Below are 15,142 nucleotides of genomic sequence, written 5' to 3'. Positions count from 1 at the left end.
ATTGCCATTTTTTTGCTTTGCTTGTGGTGTTATTGGGCATTCCGAGAAAGATTGTTGCACGATGTTGAAGGAGAGAAAAAAAGAGAAGTTAGGATAGGGGAGATGGCTTAGAGCTTCTCCTAGAAAGGGGATGGAGGCTTAAAGAAACTGAAAAACTGGAGGAAGTGTTGGCAGCACACAAGCTGAAATTTGCTAAAAAGGATTATAATAACCTGGAGGAGTTAAATTATAAGGAGACTGAACCGTTGATTTAGAGGGTGGGGGAGAAGTGTTGAGTAGCTAGTTGTGCTAGGCGGATGACAATGCAGCGCAAGAGCAGTGGAGCAGGCTAGTGTTTTGGCTGATGTGGGGGCTCTAGTGTTAAAGGATGACCGGTTAGGGGTGAATGGGAATGCAGTAGGAGTGGAGGTGGGAACAGGAGGAGGTGGAGGAGGGCAGTGTACCTAATACAGCGTCTAATGTTGTTAAAAAATTTTTTTGGGGGGGGGGGTAAGGTTGCTGGTGGGTTAAAAAGAAATTTGGTTCGAATAAATGCTAATTTGGGGAGTGATGAGGGAGGGGAGGAGACAAAGAGATTGCAGGGTGCGTATACTTATTCTACCGGCGACAATATAAATCATGTAGAGGGTGTTGGCGAGGACCAAACCCTCGAACGACAATGCAAATTCTAAGTTGGAATGTCCGAGGGCTTGGCAGCCCTTGGAATGTAAGAATTCTCTGTGACATATGTTGGAGAGAGAGGCCAAACATTGTCTTTTTAATGCAGACAAAATTTGATAGTTGTATTTTGGAGAGAATAAAGAGGCTATGTGGATATGATAATGGGTTGTGTATGAGTAGTAACGGAAGAGCGGATGGAATGGGTTTTTAGTGGAGGAATGTTGGGATATCAACAATTTTCTGCTTTATTCACCACTTTGCAGTTGACGTTTTGATTAGTGTAGGCGTCACTATAAGGAGAGCAATAGGTGTGTATGGTTGGCCGGCGACTTAAAACAAACATAAGACTTGGGAGATGATGATTAATTTACACTTTGATGGTAGTTTTCCATGCATTATGTTTGGTGATTTTAATGAGATTGTGAGCATGAATGAGAAGGATGGAAGGGTGGTTAGAAGGGAAAAGTTAATGGATGCTTTTCGGGAAGCTATTGACATGTGTGGATTGAGGGAACATTTTTACTCGACAGAGAGGTACAACTTCAGATACTATGGTTCGCGAATGTCTTGACAAATTTCTAGCGGAGGATAGTTGGTGTAATATTTTCCAAAATTTTACTATTTCCCACCTACCAATGCAGAATTCGGACCATGCCCCTATATTGCTTGATGCAAGTAGAGTTTTTGACCGTGGAAAAAAAAAAGAAAAATTACATATATTTGAAGCGATATGGTTGTCTCAGAAAGAATGTGAGAAAGTGGTGTCGGATGCATGGAAGAATAAAATGGTGTATGTCCCTCATGAACGAATTATGTCATGTACTGAAGGTTTATCGAAGTGGGCTGCTAAGACATTCGGTAGCTTAAAAATAAAAATTAGAACAGTCAAAAAAAAAATCTAGAATGTTATAGCTAGAATGTTATAGGAAATGTGAACGAATTTCTATCGAGCTAGATGAGTTACGAAGACTTGAGGAATCCTACTGGTTTGCACGTGCAAGAGCTAATGAGATGAAGGACGGTGATAAAATCACCTCCTATTTTCACATTAAAGGAAGTCAGAGAAGAAAAAAGAATACGAGTAGTATTCTAGGCTTTTTTGACAAGCACGATGTTTATAAGGTGAACTAAACATGGCCGATGTGTTTGATCTCTTACTATAATATCACTCCCTCTGTTGTACTCTGTATATATTTCACAGTTCCAATGGAAAACTTAGAGGAAAGTATTCTATTAGTATATATGTATATATTGTATTTTAAAAATAAAAATTAAAAAAAAAAAAAAAAAAAAAAAAAACAAATAAAAAAAAACCCTAGATAACTGAAGACAAGATTATAGAGCTTCTTTGAGATGAAAAGTTCTTAAAATTGCTCTGGCCTTATCATACTCATTCAGGTCAACAAGCATCTTCTTCAGACGCCGGGCAAGGACACCAGTTTCACTCTCCAGCAGTCCTGATGCATGCTTCTTCTCCAAAGTCTTCCCAAGCTTCAGTACATAATCAACCAGCGGCAGCAACTTGTGACTGCATGACAATCATAATATATGAAAATATAAGTTTTCTGAAACCAAACAAAAAGATGACTATACAAAGTTCTTTAATGCATAAAGAGTATCAAAGCATTGATTGCATAGAACCACAACTGAAAAGCATGTTGAGTATTAGTTTAAGAGGAAAGGAAGTGGAAACAAATAATGGCTTAAGGAGAGCAGAGGGTAATGTTAACTGCTGCCAAGGGGGCTGGGAAGGGTAATAATACAAATAAATTGAACCCCTCAAACCACACAAGTCATGAAAATGGTCATCGAACCTATATGCTTAGGAATTGGTTACCTTTGGGAAATAGTGTGGTAAATAATTACACTTAAGAAATGGGTCTAAACGACTAATAACTACCCTAAAGTCCTTATCTATCCACACTAATCACCCCAACAGATTTCCGTCCAACAGACCCTGCCCCAGTCAAACAGCTCCTTATGTCCTGACTGTCACTTCCACCCTCATCACATCCCTTTCTCATCCCCTCAAGCCCCAACTAGAGAACTACCTTTTATACCAATGAACCTACATAAAAAATAAAAATAAAAACCTAATGAGGAAAGGTAAACAAAACCTGAACAGATTCATGAATCATAGAACTGCAGACAAAGCACCCAGAAACGAATAGAGAAAGAAAATCAACTAGCCTAGATTGGAGGACTACTGAGCGTTGGAGAGAATAAATTTCTCCAGAACCAATGTTTAACACAATTGATGGAGGCAACTAAGGTTGAAAGCGGTTCTAATGTGTTAGGTGCCATTATATAACAGGGGCATCAAATTGACAAGTTCTTAGTCACAACTGTCTAATGCATCATCTGCATGGATCATTTAAATGTCGAACAAGTTGCAGCATTGCTTTCAATATTAATCTCACAAGTGGTTGACAAGGGAACGCCCTAGCTTAATAGTTAATTTAGAAATAAAAACATATATTCAATATGCCTAATCTATATTCAATATGGCTAGGTTTCGGAATTTTAATGTGGGCAATAATTCCAAGCAACTTAGGAATCCATGTATAATTCATTATCACAGAATATACTTCCTTAGCCCCTTGGGCCTTGACACACAAGTTTAGGAAGAGATAAGATTGGGTAAGCAGAGTATTTAATAAAAATTAAATAAAATAAAATAACTTAAAAGACCAATAAGAGAGTGGGTTTTTTTTTTGTTTTTTTGAAGGGAACCAATAAGAGAGTGGATTGAGATGATATGGTTTTAACTTTTCATTTGTATCAAATGGTATGCTAATTTTCTCTTATTGCTTCCTCAAACAATGAGTCCAACCTGCTATAGATTAATTATTTTGAAACAGATGAAGCATAATAGGAGAGAATATGAGCTTGAAAAAGGCCGCAATTGGAAAAGAATAGTACTTCCTCCGTTTGTTTTTAGTTGACAACGTCATGAATATTTTTTCACAAAATCAATGGCATGGAAGTCGAATTTGGCTATATGATTTTTGATCTAAAACCTCCAGCCACCATGGTTCGACTGTGATAAATGTCTTTGGGTAGGGCTGCGTTGAGGGTTAAGAAAAGAGGGGGATAGGGGAAGCATGTGAAGGTGGGGATGGTGGAAATGCCGATGATAAGGAGTGAGGGAGTTGAGGAGGAAGTGGTGGCTGATCGAAAATGACGATGAAAATGTTTTAGTTGAAGAGAGTGGGGAGTACAAAAGTAAGAAATGAATTTGATGTGGGAGGGGTGGGGTGGAGTTGTTTAAGTAAGGGTAATATAGGAATTTAACAACACAAAACTTACCAAAAAGAGAAACGTGTCAGCTAAAAAGATATATCCCATAAAGGAATACGTGTCAATAAAAAATACGGAGGAAACAAATAAATGAAAATTAGAAATTTTGCCAGGGATGTTCTATGTTGTTTTACACATGAAGCACTACAAAGACACTTTGTTGTGCCAGGCAAATGAAGCCTAGCCTTAATTATCAATAGATTCATTTTACTAGGTGAGTGAAGCCTTGTTAAGCAAACATAAGTACATGACCCCTTTACTTATGGTCATTTTCATTAGACAATGTGTATAAAAGGTTGGATTATTTGCAAATAAAAAAAATAAAACAAAAAATTAAAAAAATTGGATAATTATCAGCGAACCAACAAAAGGTTGGATTATTAGAATTAACTTTTACTATTAAATAATCCTAGCTTATGATTATTCAAGAATATTCCCAAGCTTAAGGAGGAACCTCTTAAAATAAAAACAAATGTTATCATCCAACACGCCCTCCATTATACAATAATCGCAACACTAGGCATTGCATTAAATTTTAGGAAAATATAGGCGAGGACCAAAGGAGGAATTTTATGATATAAAGTAAAGTTAGTGGGATATATTTAATTTAGGAGAGATAATTCTAATAAAAGAGTGTAAGTCGGGTTGTTAGGAAAGAAAAATAATAAAAATACAAGGAAAAATATGTGCAAGTGGGGTTTGTGGGAGAGAGATAATAAAATAATAATGGGTCCACACAAAATACGGAAGTATTACAATTATATGAAACAAACATAAAAGGATAGTGTTGCAATTATTACGAAAAGAGGGTGTACACTACACCTATAAAGACCTACCAAAACCATAGAGGTAATACCTAAGACTTTTATGAAAAGGACCCACCAAAACTTAGGATAAGTGTATGAAGATGAGTAAAGCTTGGGATAATTAATATCAAATTTCCAAAAAAGGAACACATATAATAGGGATACACAATCTTAAAGCAAAAGCTTACATTTCCACCTTCAATAGATAGAAAATAGGATAGATTAGATCAGACACTACAACCAAGCAAACAATTTTCCAGATATTACACAAGCCTATGGCATCAGAAGATTACCTGCGTGCAGCTGCAACACTTGCACCGGACCACACCCCATTTAGTGAAGCAATTATTCTCTCGGTTCTAGTAATTGCATCATGAATATCAGGAATAAGGCTTTGAACATGCGGAAGTATTTTTCCACCCAAAAGTTCATCAAGAACAAGCTTCTCCAAAACCGGCAAAGCAAGTATATCTTTCCACATGCAGATGTTCCTTACCAATCGAATTGCCACACCAAATCGATATGCTGCAATTCTTGCAGCATTTGGCACAGCTTTCATAGCAACTGTACTCCACGTAGGAACCTATAAAACATCAGGGAAAAAAAAAAAAGAAAAAGTAAATATCTCATTCTACAGTAACATTCACATCGCACATTTATTAATGCTAAGGGCTCTGTGGAGGTTTTTAAAGTACCACAAGATTCGCAACTGCTTCAGTTAGCCGAGTACGAATGGCAGCTATAAGTTCCTTGAGGGCCTCACTTGAGGCAGGAATGTAGTTGATGATTAAGGTTGTTGCTGAAACAGCGTTCTTTGACTCTCTACTACTAAGCAAATCCCAGCAGTGAGCTATGTCATGATGCAATATGGGAAGTGCCACCTTCTCCACTAATCCAGGGACTAGATCAGCATCTGCATCATCAGGACTAAAGTCACTTCCATCTTCTGGAACACCATAATCAAAGAGTAGAGAATGCCTGAAAAAACAATATAACACCTATGAGAGACGCACAAAACTACGAGACAAAACAGCTGGAGAAAATTATAAGCTTTATCAAGTGAGATATGGGGCATATGGCCCAGCATGAAAGTAAATAACATTATATTTAATCCACCAATACCGCAATCAGCCAGAGAAAAGTGGGTACTTACATACCATCTCATGTCAAAAAAGTCAACCTCTTCATGTAGAGGGTCCCACTTTAACAGCTCTAATCTCACATATGGAGAGAAGATAGATGGAATGCTCAATGATATATAAGCATCACGATAACTATCCAAGTACAATCTTTTCCACCTTTCAAATCTTTCTTTAACTGAAGAAAGTTGGGAATATTCTTCAGCTGCGTCACTGAACACTTCTGAAGCTGTCTGAAGCAGCAAATCACGATTTGACTTATAAGCTTCACTCTCACTGTCACTCTCATCAGTGCTAGATTCACCCTCCATTGGATAGGAGTTGTCATTTCCAACATATGACATTCTCTTAATATCTAAACGAGATCTCCTACGCTGTCGAGCATCAGCCCTCCGAGCCATATCCAAACGCTTTTGCAAATATTCATCTCTACCATATTCATCATACTTCACCGGAAAGGTTTTTTGTTGCTTGATGGTAGCAGCTGCAGCCTGAGCTGCACTAGTGGCGGCAGCAACTGTAGCAGCATTGCCACCACCCTTTCCTAAAACTGACATAGCTGCATCTACAGCTGCTTGCACTTCTGCCATTTCCTCATCATTATCAGCAGCTCGTCTTTCAAAGATAGTCAAAGCACGTTTCTTGTGGAGTTGCTGCATATGTTCTTCAAGTTCCTCTATGTAAGGAGCTTTATGCTGAAAAGTTGCGACAAAATTAGCCAGAATACATCAAAATGGAGGATCACAAAAGTAAAAACGGAGAAATGTTGATGCCAGAGAAGCAGGAAAGGTAACTGAGAAGCAGAAGCGGGCAATCATTTGTTGAATAAAAAAATAAATCTTAAAAATAAACTTCAGAAGTAACAAAAATAAGCACTGTTTATAATTAATTTGTCTTCAATTCCCAAATTTACAGTTGTCCCTCAATTGGAACTGCAATTAGCAATAAAAAAATCATCCTAACATCAAATTATGACATTATTTATTTTGCTTTGACCCGAAAATTTTATAGATTAGTTACTTTGACTAGAAAATAGAGGGAATGGTCTTCATGACTGAGGTGGTTGTAAATGTACTTCTTGAATACAGGTTTTTTATTATTTTTTACCCAAGTAGTTAAGACAGCAAAAATGATACAGAAGGTGTAACTGTGTCACAATTAATTCCTAAAACCGGGAAGATCCTCTAAAAGATTTAGATCACCATATCAAGGGAAAATTTCAACAAGGTGCCCCAAGGGGAGGTTGCCTCATCCTTCACAAAAGGTTCCCCCAACCCTTAACTTGAGCATGACAGGTAAAAATAATCCTGAATTCAATCAGCAGCAGTTAAGGCATGGTCAAAACTCACAAATGAACCTTTCAACAAATGCAAGGTTTCACTTTGGCAAATCCAAGGTATTCTTATTTGTACTCAGGCTCTAATAAAATTGTTTCAGAATTTCTACAGCAAATCAAAATAAGATTTCTTTTCATAAACATCAAATTCGACTTTAGGGCAATACACCAAGGTTTAAAGGATTTCCTTGGATTGGTTTGAAATATTCTAGAGTGCAAATTACACCAGATCGTAAACTTTTTGTATAGATGTCAAAATTTAAAAATAAAAAAGCAATAATATTTCCTCCTCCACCTCTCCTTTGCTCCACTTTATGGCTCAGCATCACATCGATTTCAGGGATGAATTAAATATAGCCAACCGTGGGCAATTGTCAGGTGCTACTAGGCACTTAATCTTGGTCCCAACAATGGTTAGCCTTACTCAAACTTGCAATGGACGTTGCATAGTACCAAGGGGAATTGAGTGGACGTTTGGACTCCTCCAAAACACTCAACTACCATAATCTCTTCCCTACCAAGCAACTCCTCCTCTTCATTTCCACAACAGTAAATATAGCAACACTCCCCCCCCCCCCTTCCCCCCTCCCCATACAACAAGCAAACAAACTCAATATTTATATTTCTTCCTTTTTAGCGTTTTTACAGGATGGGGAACTATCATAAATTAACTCTTAACAACAAAAAAGTATGACCAACTACACAAACTCTCTCCAATTAAACAACCAACTTATTCTTATTCCATGTAAATACATAATAAGTCATGACAGATATATTCAGTGGTAAAACGTTGTAGAGAAAGATAGACCAGGTTACCAAATTAGACAGAAACACGCAGCAGCTAATGTTCCAAAGAGAATGTACTTTTTCATTAATAGTAATTGCAATTTCTTCCATGAGGAATAATTTGGTAGCCACCTCCTCTTCAGCACTCATATAAAGACTTGGTTATCTTAAACCGGATCCACTAGTCAAGGTCTCAGGTTCCAACTTGTGACATTTTGGTGTAGCTGAAATCTAGAATTAATTTCTTAAGAGTCACTCGAGTTTTCTTCATTTTTTAGAAAAATTACTCGATGATATGGCTGACACCACCTTTGGTGTTGTTACCAAGAGCATATGGCTCACAATCATGTGTAAATGACGTAATCCTAGCCACAATTTCAATTCTATTTGATTGTTAGGTTTAAGGATAGGCCTTGTAACTACAACTCATTGTTAAATAATGAGATGTGCTTTTGGTTTTCCTTTTGTAATCCCAAATTTGCAACAATTAGGATTGTTCATCCAATTTACAGATCTAAAATATTACTCCCTCCCTCCCATTATAAAGTTTCTGTTTTACTAATTGGGTGTCCCAAAATTAAGTGCCTATTTCTAATTTTGTTTCATGTATAATTACCTAGATACCCTCACTTTATACCTTTTAACATACTAAACTTCCCTAAATTCCCTGTAAAAAATTGGTCCCCACATGTACTTCACACATGTTTTTTCATTATCGTCTCCACTAGAAAACAAAATATTTTATTTTTTATAATTATCCCTAATGTACTTCTCACATGCTTTTTATACTTCATTCGCATTAAAACCCATGAAATATGAGAAATGGGTACTTAAAAATGGGACGGAGGGAGTACTACAGCTAAAAAAGGGCCTAAGTATTCTCATTTTCTTTTGCTTATTAAACCAGCCAAAAATATTGATTCTTTCAGTTGCGATTTATTACTATAAAATAAAATAAAATAAAAAAATAAAAAACCAGCATGAATAATTGCTTAGAAAACCATGGTAGAACAAGTCAATTGTTAAAGTAACTTTACTGAGGTGTTTGTCGGGTACCCCATGTTCTACATTTCTAGTCAATTTAGTGCTACAAAACATCCTGATTTAGTAGTGACCTAAATGAAATTTATTTAAAATAAAATTTATACTTCATTACTTCATGTATAAAATAAAAACCTTAATGCAAAGCCCAGCCTCAAAAATTCGATCTTAATCCAAATTCATCTCTCAGTTCTTTCTATATCCACATTATTTCTCTTTCGTCTTTACTAATGGAACCCCTTTCCATAGCCTAATAACCTTTCTTCTGACGAACCTATTGTAGCATGATGGAGCAAGCTGCAAATGCTAAGCAAATAATGCCCTCATCAAAAACTAACCCCAATCGCAGAGAGCAGCCATTCATTACCCATAATAAAAAACACAAGATCTGTAAGTAAAATAACCAGAATAAGCCCTATAACTAGGCCTGATAAACCAAGATGGGTTTATGTCAATTTCTGCAGACATCCATTGATCTGTTTGAGTTGATAGTATACAAGCTGAAAATCCTGACGCAAACTTAATTCGTTTTGTTAAATGGGCTGGAAAACTCTACCCTAAACAAACCTCTTTGTTTGGGGGATTACATAGTTTAACCCATGTACTTATGATTATTTTTTTATTCAAATCATTATATATAAACAAATCAAATGCACAAGTCTCCATAAATATTACTTCCTCCGTTTTTTTTTAATTGCACTATATTCCTTTTTGGGAAATTACATATTAATTGCACCATTTCCTTATTTGATATGTTTTACTTACTTTTTGCTTGTGTTCACGCACAAAATACCCTATCCGTGTTCACATGTGATAACAACCATTATTAGTCCACCTTTTCTCTTTCATTTGTTTGCATCACATGAGCATATTTGACATTCACCATCTTTTACTCTTTTTATTAAATATTGTGCCCATAGTCCATACTAAATGGCGCGATTATATAAAAACAAAGGAAGTATATATTTTCTAGGTTAACATTTATTAAAATAATATTTTGGGAATTTAACTAAAAGGGCTAAACAAGTAAATATTTCATACATGATTACGGACTCGAAATAACACCCTAACCTGACACATTTATTTAATGGGGCAATTCAAGTTAGCTCAATTAATTAGATGGGTTAGAATCCAAGAGGATCAACTTTTGCCAACGCAACTAACTATTGAGATTGCAAATCATTGAGGCAATAGTCTTTGCCCAAACCTAGACGACACCAGACACCTCAAATATGATGAAGAGATACATATACTACCCTTTCCTTAATCATATACCTCTGTAAAAGATGAATTTATATTAATGACTATCTTCAGCAACCAAAAGCCCAAGCAATACCCTCCTAAAAGTCCTCCTTGTCAAATGAAGCCACAATTTCTACATGAATATCGAGATTAAGATACCCATCTTTGGTAAATCTAAGATTTATACGGCACTTAAGATGCAGTGAAGTCATTCCAGTAGTTATTCGAAATATAAAAAAAACTTTTCTTCCCATGTGAAAAGGTACATATATATATAATCTTACAAGAATTATTACTTCAAAATTCATTTAATCACTAGTAACTCTTTGGGATATTAATGCAGAGAATCAGATACTATAATATATTATCCTACCTGCAAGAAGTCACATATGACAGAAACAAAGTCACGAAGTCTTTGCACAAATATATATTTCTCTCCAGCATCAGATGAAGACTTCTCAAGCACAGTGATATTCGTCAGTGATGCAGATAAACTTTCATCAACACGAGCCAGTGAAGTCATGGTTTTTGCATGTGTTTCCTAAAAACAAAGAAAGGGAGCAGAAATCAAGAAGAACGTATGAGAGCACAACAAGGCAAAGAATGAAAACATGCAGCGTTATTATGTCCACAAGCATAAAAGGTGTGTGGAAACAGATGCCTAACATCCACATATTGCAGAACAAAATTACACCAGGGTTACAGTCCTTAAAAATGGCCATCATGACTTCATGTTTCATGATTCAGCAAAAATACCACCCATTTTTTTGATATCATTAAAACTCCGACTACTTTCCATACAAGAAAGAGACAAATTCTACTTTTTAAGTAAATTTCACTCAAAGTTGGAATTACAGAAAAGATTGATAATAATCATGTGTCCACAGCAGCATAAACCACACGCTTGCTCTTTAATAGAAAAAGTTCTTTTACAGCTTGATGCACATTACTGATATTTGGCATAAAATAACCAGTATTTACAGTTTATTACAAAATAGAATATCATCAAGTTAAAAATAAGACTAGACCAAAAAAACTGTAATCCAGATTAACATATATATGTAAAAGATCCCGAACTATCAGCATCTCTAGTTCCTTTTCTTTCTTTATTTAAGATATGAAGAGAAGCAGTCCTTTGAGAAACCAAAGACTAAATATTGAAAAATCAAATACAAAGAGAAACCACGGGAAGTCAAACCCATAGGACTCTAGGGACATTGTGAGGAAAAAATTCCCAACTTCGAAGGTATGAGGGAGCTCTAACATTAAACTCTCACACTTAACTCATATAAGGGTAGGGAGGACAAAGAGAAAGTGGGTTTTGGGGGGGGGATAAGGAGAAGAAAAAGTTCACACATACGAAACCCTCCATGGCTCCATCCTACACTCCTATTTGGAGTTTGTTAAACTACCCAAGCTGCAGATGCAACCATCATAAAAAAAATGTGACAAATAATCTAAACATATGTCGTGTCAATCACTTCTTCACATAAAATGTAAGGACAACATCTAAATTTAAAATATACAATCATCTTTACTTAAGCAGAAGGAGGAAATTCTTTACCGGATAATGGACATTTCATTCTCCACCTTGAGCCAAAGTATATTATTATCAATCAAGGTTTTCAAATAAGTTAAAAATAAAATTCACCAATTATCAGGTGGAAAAACTAAAACTATGAACACAGGTATGCCTCTTAGCTATAGGATCACAATCTATACTAAAAAAATATAAAAAAGATCACAAGTCTAAGATGAATACTCTCACTTTTCTAACTTCCCTAGGAGTTAAACAATAACACAAACAAGTGTTCATTTGTGATGAGGTGACAATGGTTGGGGTTATGGTCATAATTGTTGTATTTTATTAAACGTATATATGAGCACATATCCATAACAACTAAGTAAAAAGAAAGAAAATATATTGTCCGTGTAATACTTCTTTTGTTCCATTTACTTGCTCCAATATTCTTTTTGGGTATCCCGATTTACTTGCCCTATTCCTTTTTAGCAATTAAAAGTTCTCTACTTTTTATCTTGAGTTGGGTCTCAGAGAGTTATCCACCCAATTTTTTCTCTCTACATCTCCACCCCTGGACTACGATCTAGAATTTCCACAATACATCAACAAGTTTCTTGAAAAAAAAAAAAGATAAAATAGGAAAAAATTACACATACCTTAAGTCTCTTCAAGTTATCTTGAAAAGCTTGTTTGGCAATTTTAGCCTGCTGAGATATGGACATTGTCCCAGCACCCTTTACACCACCAATTGCCCCTCCAATGCTGGGTGGCCCAGCAGGAATACTGGCAACAGATGGATGAGAAATTGGTGATGCGTACATGTAACTTTGAGGTTGAATAGATGATGCATTTCTGCTAACTTCGGTAGGTCCTTCTTCCATTCTCTTGCCCAGACCTTTCCTAAACTGCTCCTCTTCCCATTTTCTCTCTTCCTCATCATCGTCATCATCTTCCAGACTACTCTGTCCAGCGCGCACTGGTCTTTCATCTACATCCTCAAATACACCCTTTCTGGGACCATCTATTTTCTCACCAAACATTGCAATTCGAGTTTGGAATTCTGGTTCCTCATCACTTAACCCCTCAGCAGCTCCATGATTGCTTCCAGAATCCAATGATATATAATCTGGTGCTGCAGCCCGTGATTGACGAAGTTTTTCCCTCTTTGCTCGTATAGCATTAATCGTTGCTTGATCTAGGAGATCCATATCCTTCTCCCTCGTCAGAGAAGCATTTTCTTCTTTTCTTGAAGGTTTGTCTTCATTGAACTCATCAACAGCACTTCCAGTTTCTAGAACTGGTTTGACAAGACCCTTGAGAACAATCACAGGCTCTGAGGAAGAACTAGGTTTCGTGTCTGATGCTGCCGGTCTTGGCCTAGAGCTAGCAAGGGTTTTGGTATTCTTTTGGAGCTCAAGGAGGGCTTCTTTTGTATATTGGCCAGCTTGAGGTTGAACGTTGGAGGGAAGTGAAGTCGAAGAAGACCCACGACGATCCTTGACAGATGTTATATGATGACAGGAACTGGACTTGGAAAGACGGGATGAGGAAGATTTTTGCGGACGAGAAAATGGGGTCTCATTTTCTTCATCTTCAGCAAAACTAAGAAGCTTTTGGTGGCTTTTCTTTGGTTTATTAATAGAAGTTGCAGCTTTGTTCAAAGATGGCTTTGTGGGAGTTTTAGATGGATCCCCACTACCGCTAGTTTCATTATCTTCATTGTCATCACCTACTCGACGACGAAAATTTTTCGATCTAGAGCTCATTGATATCACTGCCAAAGCCCCCTCAATAATCCCCAATCTAATCTAAATGAGCAATTAAGTTTACCTGTTACAATTTAGGTCATTCTTTCAGCAACAATCAGTAGACTAAACAAGCACATAAAAACAATTAAGGTCTAATTTCATAGTTATTCCTAAGATTAAGGGTTGTGCAATACATTAGCAACCAAATTTGATTCAATTATCTCGAAAAATCACATAATTTTAGGGAATTTGATTCAAGAATCAAATTAGGCTCATAATTTTCTTTTCTTTTTGGTTATGATGGTTTCATAATCTTAGAATTTAGAAGCAATAGTTGAGATTTTCGAACCCTACACTTAATGCATTGACAATTAAATTTAATAAGATTAGATGAAAGCTAAACCCTAGATTGTGAAATCGATTACAAAAAGAAGAAACAGCTTACCTTCGAAGCTGCTTCAATGGGGGATACAACTATTAGAAGGCGCCGTGCGATTCAACGGAGAACGTTAACTGCGCTTCAATGGAGAACGTTGAGTGCGCTTCAATTGAGAACGTCGAGGAAGAAGGTATGGGCGCACGGCTTTGTAATGGTTACTTTTTATTTCTTCAACATATGGACAATATCATTATTTTTTTTATTTTTGTTTAACCCTATCATTATTTTACTTTTTCGTTGGCTACCCTCAACTATAACTTTTTATATAACTGCCTTAAATAAAATTTTAAAAAAAAAAAAAAAAAAAAAACATTTTTATATAACCATGTAAATTGAATAAGGTCAATGGTTTTAAAAATGGTTTTATGCATGTAATTTATGAATGAAAGTAGACAGGGGCAGTGGAGACAAGGTGCAGATTGAGCGACCGTATAGGACCCCATAAAAAAGGGCCCCAAAATTATTATAATGTTATTACTTGACTAATACAAGGTTGAATGCTCCGTGGCTCAGCGGTTGTACTTGAGGCACACAACATGAAGGTCTGGAGTTCAAAACTCCCTAGCCTAAATTTGGAATTAAATATTAGTGTTTGGCTGCCAATTGTATTGACAAAAGTAGTTTAAAGCAATTAAAAAGTCAAGCAATAATTTTTTTCATCTTTTTTTTTGTTACATAGTCATCCTCTTTCTTTCTCAAAGTTTCATATCCACTTTTCGCTTTTTCTCTCAAAAATATATCTGAATATCCTAATTTATATGGACTCTTAGTCGTATTATCATTAGGATATTTTGGATTTTAACACCACACAAAAGGCTGAAAATGTTTTTTAACACCCCAAAAAAAAAATTATTTTAACACCACATAAAATTTTAAAAATGGAAGTTACCACCAGTTAACGATTTCTGTGACGAAAAAATGACGTGGGTCCCACAATTTGGTTTTAACTCCAACTTTTCACCCAGCAAAACACGAATCTTCTTCCTTCATTGAATTCTCACCAACCATCTTCATTGAATTCTCTTTGAACCATCATTGATTTCACATTGTAACCTAAATTGTGTGGCTGAGGAGTGGAGTGTAGGAGGGAGCTGTCAACATTGGTGAAGATTAGGTCAGCAGG

The 15,142-nt window shown here is 36.1% G+C and overlaps 1 protein-coding gene across 1 annotated transcript; it reads right to left on the bottom strand.

The window, feature by feature from the left end:
• Positions 1-1,692: 1,692 nt before the first annotated feature.
• Positions 1,693-14,447, bottom strand: LOC110692619 (transcriptional repressor ILP1-like). The gene is made up of 7 exons (XM_021869647.1): positions 14,026-14,447; positions 12,489-13,662; positions 10,684-10,851; positions 5,924-6,600; positions 5,462-5,744; positions 5,060-5,349; positions 1,693-2,188 (listed from the first exon to the last, which is right to left on the bottom strand). Exons 2-7 carry the CDS (start codon positions 13,596-13,598, stop codon positions 1,996-1,998), a joined length of 2,721 nt encoding a protein of 906 aa, XP_021725339.1. The 5' UTR covers positions 13,599-13,662; positions 14,026-14,447; the 3' UTR covers positions 1,693-1,995.
• Between the last annotated feature and the right edge of the window lie 695 nt (positions 14,448-15,142).

Source organism: Chenopodium quinoa, unplaced genomic scaffold, assembly GCF_001683475.1.
Source record: "Chenopodium quinoa cultivar QQ74 unplaced genomic scaffold, ASM168347v1, whole genome shotgun sequence".
Lineage (NCBI taxonomy): Eukaryota > Viridiplantae > Streptophyta > Magnoliopsida > Caryophyllales > Amaranthaceae > Chenopodium > Chenopodium quinoa.
This window is presented reverse-complemented; position numbering and strand designations above follow the sequence as displayed.

Coding starts and splice junctions, on each gene's coding strand:
- LOC110692619 (XM_021869647.1), bottom strand. CDS start 13,598: ATGAGCTCTAGATCGAAAAATTTTCGTCGTCGAGTAGGTGATGACAAT. Junction 10,852..12,488: donor ATAACTTGAAGAGACTTAAG/GTATGTGTAATT, acceptor CTTTGTTTTTAG/GAAACACATGCAAAAACCAT. Junction 2,189..5,059: donor AGTGTTGCAGCTGCACGCAG/GTAATCTTCTGA, acceptor ATTGTCATGCAG/TCACAAGTTGCTGCCGCTGG.